We start from the raw sequence: 16,962 nt of genomic DNA, 5'->3' as shown, positions 1-16,962 counted from the left end.
CGAGCATTCAACACAACACTACGACATTATCTGCTGTATATCTGGAGATCCTATCTGAATAATATATATTAAAAAAAAGAGAAAAAAAAGAAGCCTGCACTGATTTAATTCATCGAAGGCTGCTGAACGACTGAAGCATTACTGAATATGTGGGAAGAAATGGCTCTGTGTCTGGCGGGAGCTGCACGAAATCGAATAAATTGAATCAAGTGATGCCACTTGAAAAGTCTCTTGAAAGGGGAGACAGCAGTAACTACTTGACCTGCTGCTGCTGGCCTCTCTGCCGCTGCAGCTCTGAGTCTGCCCCACTTTGATCCAGAAACAATTTGGCCAAAAAGAATAAAATGTGTTACCTTGAGCGCCTGCAATCTGGCCTGTTCCTCCTCCAAAGCCTGCTGCTTCTCCTTCTCATCCATGCGGCTGAAGGACATGCCGGTGGAGGAGAGAGACGAGACGGCGTTCGACAGGGTGGATGCTCTGCAAACATAAGAGAAAGGTGAGAAAACAGAGGTGGTGTTCAATTTTTCTTTTTGAGGGAGTACTCTCGAGGAGGAACGGTGAAATTTCATATGTTGGAAATGCAAATGTTTTAAAAAGGTGTTCAAACTAGAGAAAAGCTGATGCGCCTGACCGATTATAACGTGTCTACCTGGTGTCTGCATTCAGCTCCTTGGTCTTCTTGCCCTCCAGAGAGGCAAGGTGCTGCTCCAAAGCCTCCAGCAGGCTGCTGGGAGCCTGAGAGAGTCGAGTATGAGGGGAGAAAAGGAGGAAATTCAGTCATCCGCTCAACTTGTTTCTCTCACATGCAAAACACAAAAAAACAAAACCCCCACCTACACATACAGTAACAGACACAAACAGCACCCAGAGTTAGTTGGTCTCACAGGAAGGTAACAGAGTACATCAGGCTCCAGGAATAACCAAGGCAACATGCAGAAAACACTCACACTGTTAGCAGGAGACTCAAAGGAGAGACACAACAAAGGAGGAGGTCGAAAAAGAGTGAGGAAGAAGTTGAAGAGGAGAGGCTGCGCCTTCTCCTCGACTTCACGAGTACAGGGCGATCATTTCGACGCCGGGCCTTCCCTTTGCTACGTTTGCCTCTTTGTCTTACTCATCTTGCAGTGCCCTCACACTGCGACGTCCTGTTAAACTTGCGCGAGTGCCAGGATGTACTCTTTACCTCTGACGTGTCAGTGTGCTCTGCTGTAGCTTTCCTAAATCTGCATTTATTGCACTTGCAGACTGAGATCATCTCTTATCCTTTTTTAGGAAAAACAAGCGAGGCCAGGAGTGTTTAAAGAGCCTTTTGTTGTACGATGACATCAGGCAGCAGCGCTAAATTTGAGCTGTTGTGTACCAGTTAGCGAGTGGGTTACTTGGGGACTGTTGCTATGCTACTACAGATAAAACAGTTCGGCTGCAGCTTCGAGCTCAACTCCAATTGTTTGACACTGCACAACAGGATGTCTTCTGCACTCGTTAGGTGCCTCATTAATGCCAAAAAAGACCACAGCAAAACAGCAAGGCGACAGCGAGCCAGGCAGTCGCATTATCGCTGCATAATCAATGTTTTTTAAGAGCTACGGAGGACCACGAGTGCCAAAATTAGAAATAATTACATTATAATAAAAGGGACATAAAAATTAAACAAAATCAATTAAATGACATTAAGCTTTCAACTTAGCTTTGCATTATTTTCCTTTTTACTTCATTTCCTATTTTAAAGTATTTCCCTTAATAAATGATGTATTTGTTATTGATCTGATGCTTCTTTAGGTATTTCTGATTTACGCAAATAAGTAGACTGTAATTCAAAGTGTGTTTCTTGTGATCGAAACAGAAATTGCTCCAGTCTGCTAAAACAGCGGTCCCCAACCCCCGGGCCTCGGACCGGTACCGGTCCGTGAGTCGTTTGGTACCGGGCCGCGAGAGTTGAGGCTCGGGTGTGAAATGTATGGTTTTCAGGGTTTTTATCGGTTTTCAGCATTATTTTGTTATCGTTTTTATCGTTAACTCTGTTTTCCTGGGTCTTTTCACGTGTGTAATGAATAAATCTTCTTTTTTTCGGTACCGGTACTAGTTTTTTTTTTGTTGTATTTATCTGCGACACCTAAAGGCCGGTCCGTGAAAATATTGTCAGGCATAAACCGGTCCCTGGCGCAAAAAAGGTTGGGGACCGCTGTGCTAAAACATTGAGGCCGACAGCTAAACGAGATAAAGACGATAGATTTCTGGAAAAAGAAATTATCTCGATTGAAATAAATGAATTTCTATCACATCAAAGTAAACTGTGACGAAAATACAACCAGAACTGCATAAAAATATTTCAAATGTAAACCTTACTTTTTTATTAAATAAATCAATTTGTCACATTTCATTAATAAAATTAATGCCTACAGTATTTTCCTGATGCAAGTAAGACTTATTTACAGCGATGCCCATAACTTGTTGGAAAAAGACAACATTTTCAGAGTTTTGCCTGTGTACAGCACCACGGGGAGACTTTCAGCTTTAATTCAACGAGCAGTTTTGCATAAACTGTTTAGGAATTAGAGGTCAAACTCATGGACATCAACAGATGTTGTGTTTCCTTCACTGAGATGCTCCAACAGGCCCTTACTACAGCTCTCTTTCGCTGCTGTTTGTCTGTAGATCTCCATCTTCAGTTCTGTATCTTGTAACTAAAAAGCCTCTGTGTTGGTTTGAGATCAGGTGACTGACTTGGCCATTTTGTCCAACTTTGTCTTGGGTTGCTTTGGCAGTTTTGGCTTTTGCTCTTTTTGCAGAACTGTTCAGGCCAAGTCTAATCTGGTCTTCTTGTACTTGAGTGTAACCAGTGGATTGCACTTTGTTGTAAACAGTCTGTATTTTCATGAAGGCGTCTCTTGATTTTACACTCTGACAATAATACTCATACCTCCTTGAGATTGCTCTTGAGTTGGTTAGATGTTGTGAATTTATTTTTCTTAACCATGGAAATAATTCTGTCATCATCTTTAGTCACATTCTGTGGGGTTTTGGTGGGATGTTTTGGTGTTGCTGAGCTGGCCGTCCCCTTTTTAAAAAATGAACCAAACTGTTGATTTTGCCACACTGAAAGTTCTTGCCGTTCCTCTCTGGTAGGTTTATTTTAGTATTAGAGCCTAATGACGGCCTCCCTCACTCACACTGTCACTCTTTGGGTCTTACATTTTAAATTAGTTAAAAGCCTAAAAATTTAAAATTCAACACTTTGAATCAACTTTGGACATTAAGTCTGCTTTATTTTTAGAGAATAACAAGGAACTGTAACTGAAAGTGCCTGTCAGTCAGTTTTAAACCTCTGAAATACAGTAATATGTATAAAAATGGCTGCAGATTTTAAACAGTTAATGCAAAATGTTTGTTAGACCTCTGAAAGCCTTCAGTCAATCACAGACTCAGTGATTTAAAATCTACTGTGGTGGTGTACAGAAGCAAGACTGCAAACAAAATGTGTCACTGTCCAATAAATTAGAGACCCAAACTCATAAGTTCTATAGTGGGAGTTTCAGTCGTCCATACTTAGCATGCAGGAATGAAAAGAATAGTTCATCTCTTTTTCAGCTTTGGAGAGAGGAGGGGAAATTCTTTCACTGTGAAAATATCACAACGTCATGTCTGCCTCTCCGTCCGCAAGAATGCAAAGTTTGCTGTCAGTAGGCCTACACACACACGCGCACGCACACACACACGCGCACGCACACACACACACACACACACACAGGAGAGGCGTTTGGAGGCCGGACTAGACGGTGGGTTCTTGCCAAACTGTTGCCTGGTTGTTAAAGAAACAGCGACTTGCACAAAGAAAGATCTTTAACTGCCGCAGAGTCTGAATAGGTGAAAAGAAGACTGTGTGTGTGTGTGCTTAGTCAATATTAGCTCTGACAGACACACACACACACACACACACACACACACACACACACACACAGGGGGGGTCATATCACGAGCATGCCATGCTCTTAACATAAGATGCTTAGCAGTAATAACTCTGACTTTAGAAGGCACTGAGAAAGAAGTGCCACTATAAAAAAAGGAGAGAGAGAGAATCCCTGCTTTCTTCTCTCTGATGTTTCCTTTATTTTTTGACAGTGATTACACAGTAATGCTCGGGTCATTCACTATTAAAGCACCTCCACCATGCGTGTTGAAGAAATGATGTCGTGCATGACAAGTATGAAATAAACAACATCTAAAAAGGAGGAGGACGGAATTTAAATGAGCCGAGCCGAAAGCTGTTGCAGAGATTCTTTTCATGCAGATGAAGACGGAGGGGTGAAGCTTCATTTTCTATTCATGAGGTTTCATGGCCTTTTGCTTGTCGTGCCAAGGCTGCGTGTGTGTGTGCGCGTTTGAGAGCGGCTGCCACCTGAGGCCGACACACACATATTGCACTGAGTTGACACCAGATCATTCTACGCTCGAAAAACAGGGGAAGAGCATGCCTTTGAGGGCTTGAGGTGCAAGTGTGTATGGTTGCACACACACATGCTATGAAGACGTTCATGCAGGAGGAGGAGGTTAAGCAGGATTGGGGGGGCGTAGAGTATGCAACCCACCACCTACAATGTATGATCCTTTTGTTTTCTGCGAGAGGAGGGGGAAGAAGAAAAACGTCTGTTTAATGACTACAGTAAACTGTGCAGTTTTACTATGAGTTCAACACCCACACTGTCAGCTCGCATGCTGTTGACTTCCAGCTTCACACTCTAATGATTTTTTAGTAATGCATAACCAAGGTCGCGATCCAGCAAGCTGTAAAGTTTTACTGTTGTGTGCCAGTGTGCGGGAGACTCCCCCCCCCTCCCTTTACGCCAAAAAAAAATATAAAAAAAAAAATCACCCAAGTTTTTTTCAACTATGAGCCAAAGTATGCTCAATTTAATAAACTGTCAATCCAATCAGGGTTGCAGCTTATGATTATTTCGTTATGGATAAATCTGTCAGCCAAGGACAAACCAATTGATAACTCGCTTCTAATATACAGTGCTGATATTTGAACAGCACCAAACTGAGCTGGCTGAGGCATAGCAGACACTGTGACAGCGACAAAGGAACTAGATGACACTGAGATCAGTCACATATTGTGGCTGTGTGCTATGAAAGAAGTCGCGGGTGGGTGAAATAGATCTGTCAGAAGCAACTGCTCTATGCCAAGTAAATTTTTGACTCATTGTTATATAAAATACCAAAAAAAAAAAATCCCCAAAACCCAAGACTAAGACAGTGTCTCTGATTACATGCATCCATACTTAGCCTACACTTGCTACTTTAAAGATGCATTCAGCAGAAAAGATGACACTGTACTCATAAATATGCATAGAACAGGATGTAATTACTTATTGTAATTTTCCAGCAAACTGATGCCTTCTCATAAACGTATAATTCATCTATTAAAAGGCTGGTTTGCAGAAGCCAGCTTGTTCACCAACCATATTTGAATAGAGTGGCCGGGAAGGACAAGTCATTGCAGACTATTGGCGTTTTACGTAAGCAGCTTGAGATCAGCCATGGGACCCCTCCTGTCCCCGCTGACAAGTTGGCTAAAAAACAACAACAGTTGGTTATAAACTAACTTTATGCCAGCTAATGTTAGGGTCAAGTGTTAAAAACACAAACAAACAAGTTTGCTTTGATAAACAGTTTGATTACATTCTCACATCAAATGAGAGTTCAGTAAGTGTCTGAGTTCAACAATGTTACATCCACTTCAAAAAAAACCTTCACTAACCCTGGCTAACAGCAGCTAACAAACACCAAGAGCAGCTAACAGCAGCTAACATTTGTGGCGTTTTCAAACTAAATATCATGAAACAGCGCTGAGTGTAACCTAAAATGAGTGCCTGAGCCCAGAAAGTCATCAGGAAAATTATTACAGATGACAAGTCAGAAAGCTGTTTTCCCACAGACTTCTGTATGACCGGAAGTAGCTTTTGCAATCACACCTATCACCCCCTGGTGGACATTAAAAACAATGCCAGATTAAGGCACTTCATTTTTCAGACCCTGAAGCTACATCCGTCATTTATATTCTCCACAGTCGCAGCAGATGGCTGCACCTGCTGGAGGTGTCTTCCTGTTCAAAGTACTTCTTCCTCGCCACTGTTGCCAACAGAGAAATGTCTGATTGTTGGGGTTTTACCCCTTTACAGCAGATCTCAGTCAACTAGCAACTAAAATTAATTGACTGACAGACCAACTGTACAGCAGGACTGTTAATTCTGCTGTAAATGCCTTTTGTAGAAAAAATATATACTTTAATAATGCTCTATCACACAGACCAGCAGCAAATCATCACCATTTAGAATCTGAAACAAGCAGATAATCGTACTTTGCTATCATTTTGAAAAACAATTAATAGCTTCATTATTTCTCAAAAACAATGTTCTATAGTACACAGCCTAACAGTTTCCGCTTCTCTAATGTGGGGATTTGTGCCTTTTTCCCGTTAAATATTATTGCAAGAAACCCAATATTCTCCATTTTTTCGTTTAGTTTTTGCTGTTTGACCAACTAAATGAAGCAATTAACGATGCCACTTACTGCAGTATTTTACACAGATTAATTAAGACAACCAACAGATGGATTGGTAAAGCAATCATTAGCTGCAGCCCTCTTGGTGATCAATTTCACTCCACTGAATCCAAGGACGGGCTTTCTATTTTTAACACATTTATAACTACAAAGAAGGCAAACAAACACACAAACAAACAGAAACAGGTCATTAACGGTATTGAAGTGAATTATAATGTGTGTTTATGGGTGGCAGTCTAACAAAGAAAACAATGTCCTTGATGTTCGACCATAAACCACGGGGAGGATAAAAACGACGCTTCAAGCGATTCCACTGAACTCACAAACAAAAAGGAAAATTTATTCTTGACAATTAGAAAGTGCTGTTGCTGTCCTGTTTTTTAAGCCCTTCATTTTTGCAATTAACTTTAATTTTATTGAGTCAAGGTCTAAAGCTCATTGTTCGGGGTTTTTAAATCGGCGTCAGGCATGCCGATGGCGCGGAGCGCTTAGGCAGACCAACTTTAACACAGCTCAGCCTGTTTTTTTTGGACCTGTAACGAGCATTTTGAAGTGAAAGGGAAAGCAGGAAAGCAAAATCAATTATACCAGAAGGGAGTTGCCTGGATTCGAACAGTAAATTCAGGTTAGATGTTTTTTTTTTAAACTTTCTTTTAAAGAAACAAAAAAAGGAGTAGGGTGGAGAGTGAAAAGGAAGTAAACAACTGGTCAGGAGGGAGAAACAGGCATAGGCAGGGGTGAAATAAAGTGTGAGTCAGTGGATGAAAGCACAGAGAGAGCAGTGAGATAACAAGTAGTGCTGCAGGAGAGACTCTGTGGAGGAAAAAAGGTGAGAAGGTTGGAATTAGAGAGGTGGACGGTGAGATGTACACTGACCTGTGAGAGATCTGGGATGTCACCCTGATCTATTCCAACTTGCTGTCGTCAAAAACAAAATATTAAAAAAAAAGAAAAGGAAAAAAAGGAGGGGGTCGGGGGGGTGGGATAAAATGGAGAAGGAAGCATAAAGAGGAGGGCGGGGTCCATTTGGTGAAAATAAATAAAAGGATGAGAAAAGAAAAACAAAACAAAACAGGGGAATCATTACTTCATGCAGCGGCAGTGTCAACAAAAACAGAAATAAACATGAAAAAGTTTGACATCTCAACAGTGAATGACAACAATGACTGCACAGTGATAAACATGTCTGACTGATGAGGGAGAGCAGGCATGAAGGATGGCGTGATAACTCTGAAAACACTGATAAAGGACGCCATAACCTGCACCAAAACCATCTCAAAAACACTAGGACACGACATAAACAAGCTTATTTTCCCCCTCTCTTTCAAACCTGCTGTCAAACTCACCTTCAGGCTTTACCAGCAGGAAATATGAGTAATGTTTAATCCTGTTACTTAAAGATACTTTTATACAGTGAAGAAAAATGTACAGCCTCTTTCAATTATTAGACCAGGATAGCATTTAAATAAATAAATGATCTGGTCTGAAGCAGGGTTTAAAAGATTAAAATACACCCTCAGATGAACAGCAACAATAATGTGTAGTTAATTAAAAAAAACCTACTTAAAATGCATAAGCTGTGTATGTAAGAGCACGGAGGACAAAAGACATCAGGAATGATCTTAGAGAAACAAGTCCATCATTCTACACTGAGAAAGATGATTAACAACTTTCCCAGCAAACTCACCCCTAGCTGAAAGAAAGTGCAAAAAACCCAAGAGTTACATCTCAGACTCTACAGGCCTCAGTTAGCATGTTAAATGTTAAAGTTAATGACATCACAGTTAGAAAAAGACTGAATAAGTAAGGCTTGTTTGGCTGGACTCTCAGGAGAACGTGTCTTCCTTCTAAAGAGAAGACGGCAGCATGATTTAGGTTTCCAAAACTGCATCTAAACAGACCACAAGATCTGTTGAACAATGTCCTTTAGACAGACGAGATAAAAGTTCAGATGTGTGGTTGTAATTCGCAGCTCTACATTTGGAGTCAAACTCAGCATATCAGCACAAACACCTCACACCAACTGTCAGGCACGGCGGAGGAGGGGTGATGAATCTGGGCTTGTTTTGCAGCCACAGGATCTGGGCATGTTGTCATTGGGCTGAACATGAACTCCTCTGAATACCAAAGTATTCTAGAGACAAACATCTGTCTGACAGATAAGGACAAGGAGTTTGATTCTTTTTCAGCCATTCTGTTTTAGATGTGCTCCTGTGTTTGGGGTCCTGAATGAAATGCTGTGGTGGTACCTTAAGCAAACTGTGCATGAATAAATACCCACAAGTCTCAATGAACTGACTACACATGGTAAAGAAGAGTGGGCCAAAATTTCACCAAGATGATGTGAAAAACTAATGAAGTCACACAGAAAACAGTTCCTTCAAGGTGGTTCTACAAGCTGCTCAATCATGGGGTGCATTAATTTTCTATAAACTGTGTGTTTTAGCTTCATTTTCTTAATTAAATAAGGACATTGTGCAATTTGTCATATGTTGCTGTTCATCTGAGGTTGTTTTTACCTGCTGAGGACTGGATTATTTTTAAAATTATGTCCTGATACGTAAAACATTAGAACTGAAAGACGGCATATTTTCTCCCCCCCCCCTTTTTTTTTAAACTTTAACCAGTGGGCTTGAATGAGAGAACACAAATATCCTAAAGTAAAAATTTAAAAAAAAGAGTCAGATTGGATGTTAAACAGTCTTTACCCTGCTAGCTCCCAGTCCAAAGTCAATATAATGTCTGATTCAGGCACTGTAAGAGTTAAACATGTGCCTTCCAAAGACGGTATTTTAATTAGTCCGAACACAACTGTGGCCTCCTACTTTTGATTATTTATCCTGTTGTCATTTATCCCAAAACAACCAAACATAAATATCAAGGGCAGATTTCAAGTCAATCCAGGTGCTTTCAGTTAAACTCCAGCTTAAGAGTTTAGAAAAATGGGACGGTCCCATTTTAACAGGAGGCCTTTTACACTGCAGACATTTTTCACTAAATCACACAACAACAGGGGTAAATCTCAGATTTAATGAAGACTAATGTCCAGTCACCCGAGTCCTCTCACTGTTCATGTTGCTCCCTTTGATTAGATCTGAGCCACTGGTAATGTTTCTAACAGCAGGGCCTGAGCAAAAATGTCTGCTGTAGAAAAGCTGCTTTCTTAAAATGATATTCAACCCTCATGTGCAAATCTGCTTCAACAATCCGTTGAATTAAAAAGGTAACGCCTCAAGATCTCAGTTGTTTTTAGTACATTTACTACACTGATTACTCATCGTTTAGATGTAGCGTTAATGGTTAATGGCCACATGGCGCAGACTGATCTGCACCAGCTCGCTACTGAGAAACATGCCATTTAATTTATGGATATGTCATAAACTATACAGATGGCTTATGTGCGAGCTTTTAGTTGATTTTGGAGCCTTGCCCAGGAAATCACTGAAATCTACATGTTTGAATCATGTCATGTAAAACATGGAAGCGAAAAAAAATATACGAATAGCTCAGAGCGCTACTCAAAAGCCAATTATAAAAGACAAAAGGAAAGCGACTGGGAACATTTATTTTTTTATGTACATTAATGGAGAGAACATAAAACCCACTAATGTGGAAGTTACAGCAGCTGATCTCACTGTTTCAAGTCTGCTGAAACACCGTGAGGGATGGAAGAGAGAGGGCACCAGAGGGAAGACAGAAAGAGGGATGATCTGTGGGCGCTGGGCGAAGGAGAGCCACACGAGTATCCATCTCTGTCAGGGGCGGAGGGAAGAGCGAGGGAGGAGAAAGGATGAGATGGAGGAGTGTGGGGAGCAGAGGGAGAGCGAGCTAACGGAGCGCCTAACCACATGCTCCATCTTCAGGGTTATTTTGGGTGCATATATATGTAAGTGTGTGCAGCAAATGTGGGGCTGGGAGGGCAAGTTAGGAATTCTGGTTTGAAGAGCGTACAGTAGCTGTGTGAGCAAAAATGTGGCCCTCTTTATATGCAGTTCTGTTTCACCATATGTGTAGGTTTTATGCATATTTAAACTTGAAAAAACCTTTAAGGAAAATGGTCAAAATTGCCTTCAAAATAAGGTGTCTGCGTGGAAAAATATACCTCTGCCACTTTGAGGAACTCTGACAGCTTCGTCATCCTGTAAAGAAACTTCTTGTAGATGTCCAGGGCATCTTTACACTGGTTCTTCTTCATGTCAAAGTATTTCTCTACAGAGAGGGAGAGACATACAAATTTAAAAGGAAAAAGGAAGACAGAAGTGTGACGTACAGTACAAAAGTCTTGAGCCACCCCTCATTTCTACCCATTCGTCTTCCAAGCAGCCAGACTTTGGAAAGTTTTCTTGAGTAATTGTTCTCCAGGTTTTCTACAAGTCTTTCACAGTTCTTTCTTTGGACATTGGCTGCTTTTTCACTCACTTCCAGTGCAGTCCTTATACCCGACCATTATCAGAGTCATTCTGTTTTCTTGTTTAAGCCACTTAACAAATGCACCTAACTCAAGGGATGGACTAGTTTTGTGTCTTTACAAAAGAGACCACTTAGAGAGAACCAATTTTAAATTGTATCTTTAGGCACTTTATTACTTGCCTGTCACCAAAACACATCATTTGTTTGCTTTTGTTTAGTTGAATCTATGAAAAAAAGGCCAGTGATAACACAGTTTGACAGGCATGAAATAACATTTTTGCACCAACGAGGTGAAGAGCTGTTAGCCGACAACTTGTCATATGCCAGCAAATCTGAGAAAACTGGACGAATGAAGGACAAAAGAAGAAGTGACAGGCCTGAAAAACTATTTGCAGCAGTTGAACAGCATCTGAAAGTCACGTCCTTAAGAAAAAAAAAAATCCAGCAAAGACCTGACATAGTTCTACTAGAGACCTGCTGTTCACTGAAGCCTCGTCAGGAATGGTCTCAGTGGAAGGGTGGCTGTCAAGAAGTCATTCTTAAGGAAGGGAAACAGGGAGGAAAGGCTGAGGTATGTCAGATTACAAGACTGGCCTAGACTGAAAATCAGTGACAACAGATGTGATCGGGCAATAAATCTGGATTTGACATTTTTGGTTCAAATCGGTATATAAGGAGCAGGTCAGGAGAGAGGTGGAGGCTCTGTCATGGTTTGAAGATTCATTTTACCCAGTGGTGTTGGGACTGAGAGTGGAACAAGGCAGAAACATCCAAAGAAGAGCTTTGAATGTCCTTTAAAAGCCTGGAGAAATATTCCTGAAGACGACTTAAAGAAATTACAAGAACCCTTGCCCAAAGCCCCTTTTCCATTAGTACCTGTTCGGATCGATTCAGCACAGTTTCACCACGGTTTGCAGTGTTTTCCATGAGGTTATAGTACCTGGTATCAGGTACCTGCTTGGCCGGTGTTCCAAATGATCCAAGCAGGTACTAAAATGTAATGTCGTCACAATGCATGCCACCGATTAGCTGGTCAGTATTGTCACTCGAGAAGTCATGAGAGCGTCTTGTTCACGAATATCAAAACCGCCAAATTTGAAACTCGGCAACGAGGGAAATGGCTACAAAAAACAATGTGGTGATAACCCCCCTACATGCATGTTTCAAGAAATCAATTATTGAAACATTTTTTTCCCAACGAAATATAGAAAATGACGGTTAGCTCAAGACTTTTACACAGTACAGTAAGGAAAGGAGGAAGTAAAGAAGACAGGAACATTCATCGGCTGTACAAAAAGAAGCGTTTGGCAGCTACAAGACAGCTTGTCAAAACCTACTGTGCGCACACGTGTGTGTATGTGCTGGCGAGAGGGTTTTTATACATCTGCTTGACAAGAGCGTGAGTGTGAGGACACACACACAAAAACAAACTGCAGATATACCTCATCATTCCTGACATATGTAGAAGAGAAAGCTTGCTGTTTATCCTGCGTGTTCATGTATGTGTGTGTGTGTGTGTGTGTGTGTGTGTGTGTGTGTGTGTACCCAATAGGTTGATGACCCCTTCATTGTAAGCAGCAAACAGCCTTATGGAGTCCTTGAAGAGCAGCATGAAGGCTGAGTTGATCACACCGTTGGTCAGCTCATTAGGGTTGGCCTACAGAGAAGAGAGATAGAGAGTGAGAGGGTAAAGGAGGCATCGCTCTCACATCTTTCCAAAGCTTTTCATAAAAATAAAGCATCTCTTTCAAATACCGACACCTCTCCCCCTTCGGCGTGAAGCGAACACATCACCACACACCGAGCAAATGTCAATTTAGTTTAAGTGGAGGGGGTAAAAATAAAAAACCCCATCACATCCATACACACAGACACACACACACTCCCTCAGTTCACATTCAGTATGCATTTCAATGAGAAACCATCCATTTTTATGACTCTTTGAAGCTCGCTGGCACAAACCACAGCACCCTCACCAATGCACCGAGTCCCCACCCAGTCCTCCTGCGCCCTTCCTACAGGCTCGCACTTAGATGTGCAATCTGTCCCCATAGTGTGATTTTTTTTCTTTAATACTCCCCTCAATGCATTTCAAAACTTTACAAACTGTTGTTTCAATTTACATTTTGATGAGAAAGTGAACGAAGCATGGCTGACACAGGACGCGCACGTATGTAGCACACAAAGACACTCAGTACCTGGAAATCCAGCAGAGCGTCCAGCTGGTTCTGGATGATGGGCAGCGTCTTGATCAGCTTCTCTGTGTTCATGGTGCGCATCACGCCGTCAATACTGACAAAACAGGAAACAAAAACGCACACAAGCACACAATTACAGCGGGCACCTTGTGGACAAAATTTAAATTCTGATGCAAATTAAGAGGATTCAAAAAACAGGAATGAAGTGATGATGCAAAACTATGTGAAGCATGTAGTAAGTGAACCGATATTTTGCATACTGAAGCATCCTCAGTAGTGCTTTTTTGAGGTGCAACAAATGGGAGACTGAAAACACTCTCTGATAAATAATGAGACTCTGCTCAGCAGGATCAGCGTGACACAGATTCAGTGTCATTCTACCGTGGCTGGACTTTCTGAAATTGAAATGATTGTGTACACACACAAAACCTTCAGAAAGGATGCACCCACTTTCACTTGAAAACACAGGGCTCCAGGGAGACTGTAAAGCTTTAGCTGAGGGATTAAAATACCACAAATGAAGTGTCATAATCTGCATACGACGGCTACAATTAAAGGTTTAGTTGAGAGAGAGGAAAAAAAGAACAAAAAAAAAACGAATACCCCAGAAATCTCTACTTCCTCTAATGGCTGTTCGAGTGGGCCCAAAAGTGAGACTCTCACGTTAAAATATTCAACTTTAAAGCAGACAAACATGTTTACAGCCAGATACAAAAACATTTTTGGGCCCATTGTTATTCTCCTTTCACATGCTTCCTACATAATTTCATTCTCTTGGTGAAGTATTGCGATTCCAATTCATTCAGTATTTTTCAAGAATTTATTATCATCAATCACTCAGCTCCAGGTTTCAGGAGCGGAAGTCCTTTTTCTTAATGTGCAGTCTATGGAAACAACAAATGTATTCAAGCTGACTGAAAACTATCTGCAACTTGTGTTTCATCTGCTTGTTTTTTCCCCGTCCTAATTCTAATTGCTTATTTCTTTATTTCAGCAAGCTGGATGCAACATTTTCGCTTTTCCCTTTCTGCAATATTTCACATGCATACAACAGAAAAATGTTCAGTTTTGTCTGAAATGTCTCGCAGGATAAACTGTAAAGAAAACAAAAAAACCCCCAAAAACTTTGTTTGCTGTCCAAGTTTGAGGTTTTGCAGAGAAACTGCTAGTTCTGTCTTTGTCTACTGCCTTTCTCTAAGTGCATTGCCAAAAGATAAACACCGTCTCCGGCTGTGTGACAAGATAAGTGTGAAATGAAGAGTAAAGATGACAGTGTGTGTGTGCGTGTTTACCCTCTCTTCATCTTGGTGAAATCCACAGCCACCAGTCTGTAGGACATGGCCTTCTCATTCAGGTAGCGACTGTATCGCCTGATGAAGGTTGACATGTCATAACCTGGTGGAGCAAAAAAAAACAAACTGTCAGAGGGAAAGAAATATACTCAGTGTGAGTAGTAAATAATATTTTGAGACTACTTTTGACTTTTAAATACTTTCTTTTTAATTATCAGAAACATTATGGTGTTCAGAGTCATGTACCTCGAGGCAAATCAACCCCATCTGCTTCTCTGAAAGGAAATTGTGCTGTGAATGATCTTCACAGGGGTTTGTGTGTGCTTTACCTTGCAGAGCTCCCTTATCCAGGAAGTTGTTCAGGTTAAACAGAGTGTTTCTGGAGGCCAGGTACTGGATGAAACGCTGCAATAAGAAATATAACAAAAGTTAACATTTGATTGATTTAAGGCAAAGTGCATACTTAAAAATAAAACAAATGAACCCAGACAAAAGGGCTGGATTTACTGGAGTTTTGACAGATAATTTCCCACTGCTTAATCCTCCGATGGATGTGTTTTTCTTGGGAATCATCTTGGAATTATTTCAGTTACACCGCATTTGTTAATGTGGTTGCTTGTATGAATCCCAGATGGTTGAAAGGATGTGTGCAAATGAACCAAAACACTCACAGTAAGGGTCTGGAAATGCCTGGACAGTGACATAAGTTTGGTTCTGTAAAATAGATTTGAACTGAAACAATCCAACATAACCAAAGTGTTGATTCTCCGCATCAGGTTTAAGTGGCGGAATAAAAATACAGCTTCAACCATTTAGGGATTCCAGCCTGTCTTTTATACACAGTCCCCACTATTTCCAGAGACTGAAATCTAATTGGACAAATGAATAATTTCCCACCACCAGTTAATGCAATATTGAAGCTTAGTCCCTTGAATCAAAGCTGAAAGTCAGGACTTTAATTGCATCTTCATTGTTTCTTTACAAATCAAACGTGCTGGCATACAAAGCCAGAATTATGAAAAACAAACAGACCAAAGTCTTTACCTCAAATCTCTACAAAATAAACACTGAGTATATGTACAGCTGGATTGCACTGCATATCAGTAAAGCATAATGCTGATGCAAGATCTGTGAGGCTACAGTTGGACAAAGCGGAGCATGGTGACATGCTCAGAGTGTCATCTATGCTAAAAAAGCACCCATACAGCTACAGGCTGATGGGGATGTCACAGTATTTAAAGACAGTTGGTCCTAAACCAAGTCAACAAATTGAAATTATGACCTTGTCAAACTGTAAGGGGGAGCCCTCTGACAGAACACAGAGCCGAATAAGAAAGATGGGGGAAAGCCCACAGACGATACAAAAGACGCACAGAGTTACTGAAGTCCTGTTTTAAAACCCCAAGATGAGTTTCTGTCATCGCGATCTTGGTCACGAAAAACAGATGTGACGAGGAGGGACGGGTCTGACCGTGAAACCACTTGAGAAAAATAAAACTACCGCAAATAATCGATTAATCATGGCATGAGCAAGATTTACAAAATAGATTTCAGTAGGTCCTAAAATTAACGATCCCATAAATTCAGCAGCTAAGTGTTTACAAAGGTCAGGTCAATAAAACATTTTCTCATAGATTTCTATAGGACCAGAAGTCTCTTTCCAACCCCAGCTATCACCACCTGGTGACCTGCACAGGGCACTTGTGCATTGGCTTCATTTTGACACCTCAGTTTGAAAAGCCTGGGGTGTTGTTGTCACCCTGCTGGGCAAGGGGGCAGGCAGGCAACTTTGGGAACATAACTGGAGAACTAGCTGACATAGGATTTGGTAGCAGGAACTGACACCATAGATGTACCTACTAAAAATCTGTGACTTAAAGGTCAAAATCAGAGGTCATGTTTACTGAAAACCTTGTGAATGCATTAGCTTGAAAAGCAGGCTAAACAGGGTTTTTTCAAACCGTGCCACAGATGCATTTACTCAGGAATAATAGTACCAAGTCCTTTAATGGAGCTTACCTTTATCTACTGACAATTTCAAATTTGGCACCACTGATGGAATTCATATAATATATGAGGCACCTAGAGGAGACTGTTGCTTTGATTTGGCGATCTATAAATAAAATATATTACATGAAGCTATACAAAAGTTACTATTTCAGTATTTTTATAACACTTTTTCCCCAATTTGCATTTGACGTATTTTTATAATGATAGAAACACTTCTGCTGCCCAACTATTGTAGCTGTATGGATTTGCAGGCCAGGCTTATAGTTTCAATATTAAACAGTAAGGGTGGAACATGCTATAACCTGGTATAAGACGACATGGTAACTATGTGTTCTATAACATGTGCCTCCAGGGGTTTTTGTGTCACCTAAACATTCTACCGCCAGAAGCTGAGGAAGCTACTTGCATGTTTTATTGCCTATGGGTAAAACTAAGTTAAATTAATATGCTTACAAAAATCCGTAGAAAAGGTTTATTGTTCACGTGTGGTG

At 40.9% G+C, this 16,962-nt stretch overlaps 1 protein-coding gene across 3 annotated transcripts in view; it reads right to left on the bottom strand.

Moving 5' to 3' along the window:
* Positions 1 to 16,962, bottom strand: part of si:ch211-200p22.4 (phosphatidylinositol-binding clathrin assembly protein) — a 107,336-nt gene that overhangs the window by 36,311 nt on the left and 54,063 nt on the right. For all 3 annotated transcript variants that reach the window (XM_031726944.2, XM_031726943.2, XM_031726942.2), the window contains 8 exons: positions 14,791 to 14,866; positions 14,462 to 14,564; positions 13,170 to 13,263; positions 12,517 to 12,628; positions 10,664 to 10,770; positions 7,438 to 7,479; positions 650 to 735; positions 354 to 477 (listed from right to left, as the gene is read on the bottom strand). In XM_031726944.2, coding sequence (XP_031582804.1) covers positions 354 to 477; positions 650 to 735; positions 7,438 to 7,479; positions 10,664 to 10,770; positions 12,517 to 12,628; positions 13,170 to 13,263; positions 14,462 to 14,564; positions 14,791 to 14,866 — 744 coding nt within the window. The remainder of the gene's footprint in view (positions 1 to 353; positions 478 to 649; positions 736 to 7,437; positions 7,480 to 10,663; positions 10,771 to 12,516; positions 12,629 to 13,169; positions 13,264 to 14,461; positions 14,565 to 14,790; positions 14,867 to 16,962) is intronic.

Source organism: Oreochromis aureus, linkage group 3, assembly GCF_013358895.1.
Source record: "Oreochromis aureus strain Israel breed Guangdong linkage group 3, ZZ_aureus, whole genome shotgun sequence".
Taxonomy (NCBI): Eukaryota; Metazoa; Chordata; class Actinopteri; order Cichliformes; family Cichlidae; genus Oreochromis; species Oreochromis aureus.
This window is presented reverse-complemented; position numbering and strand designations above follow the sequence as displayed.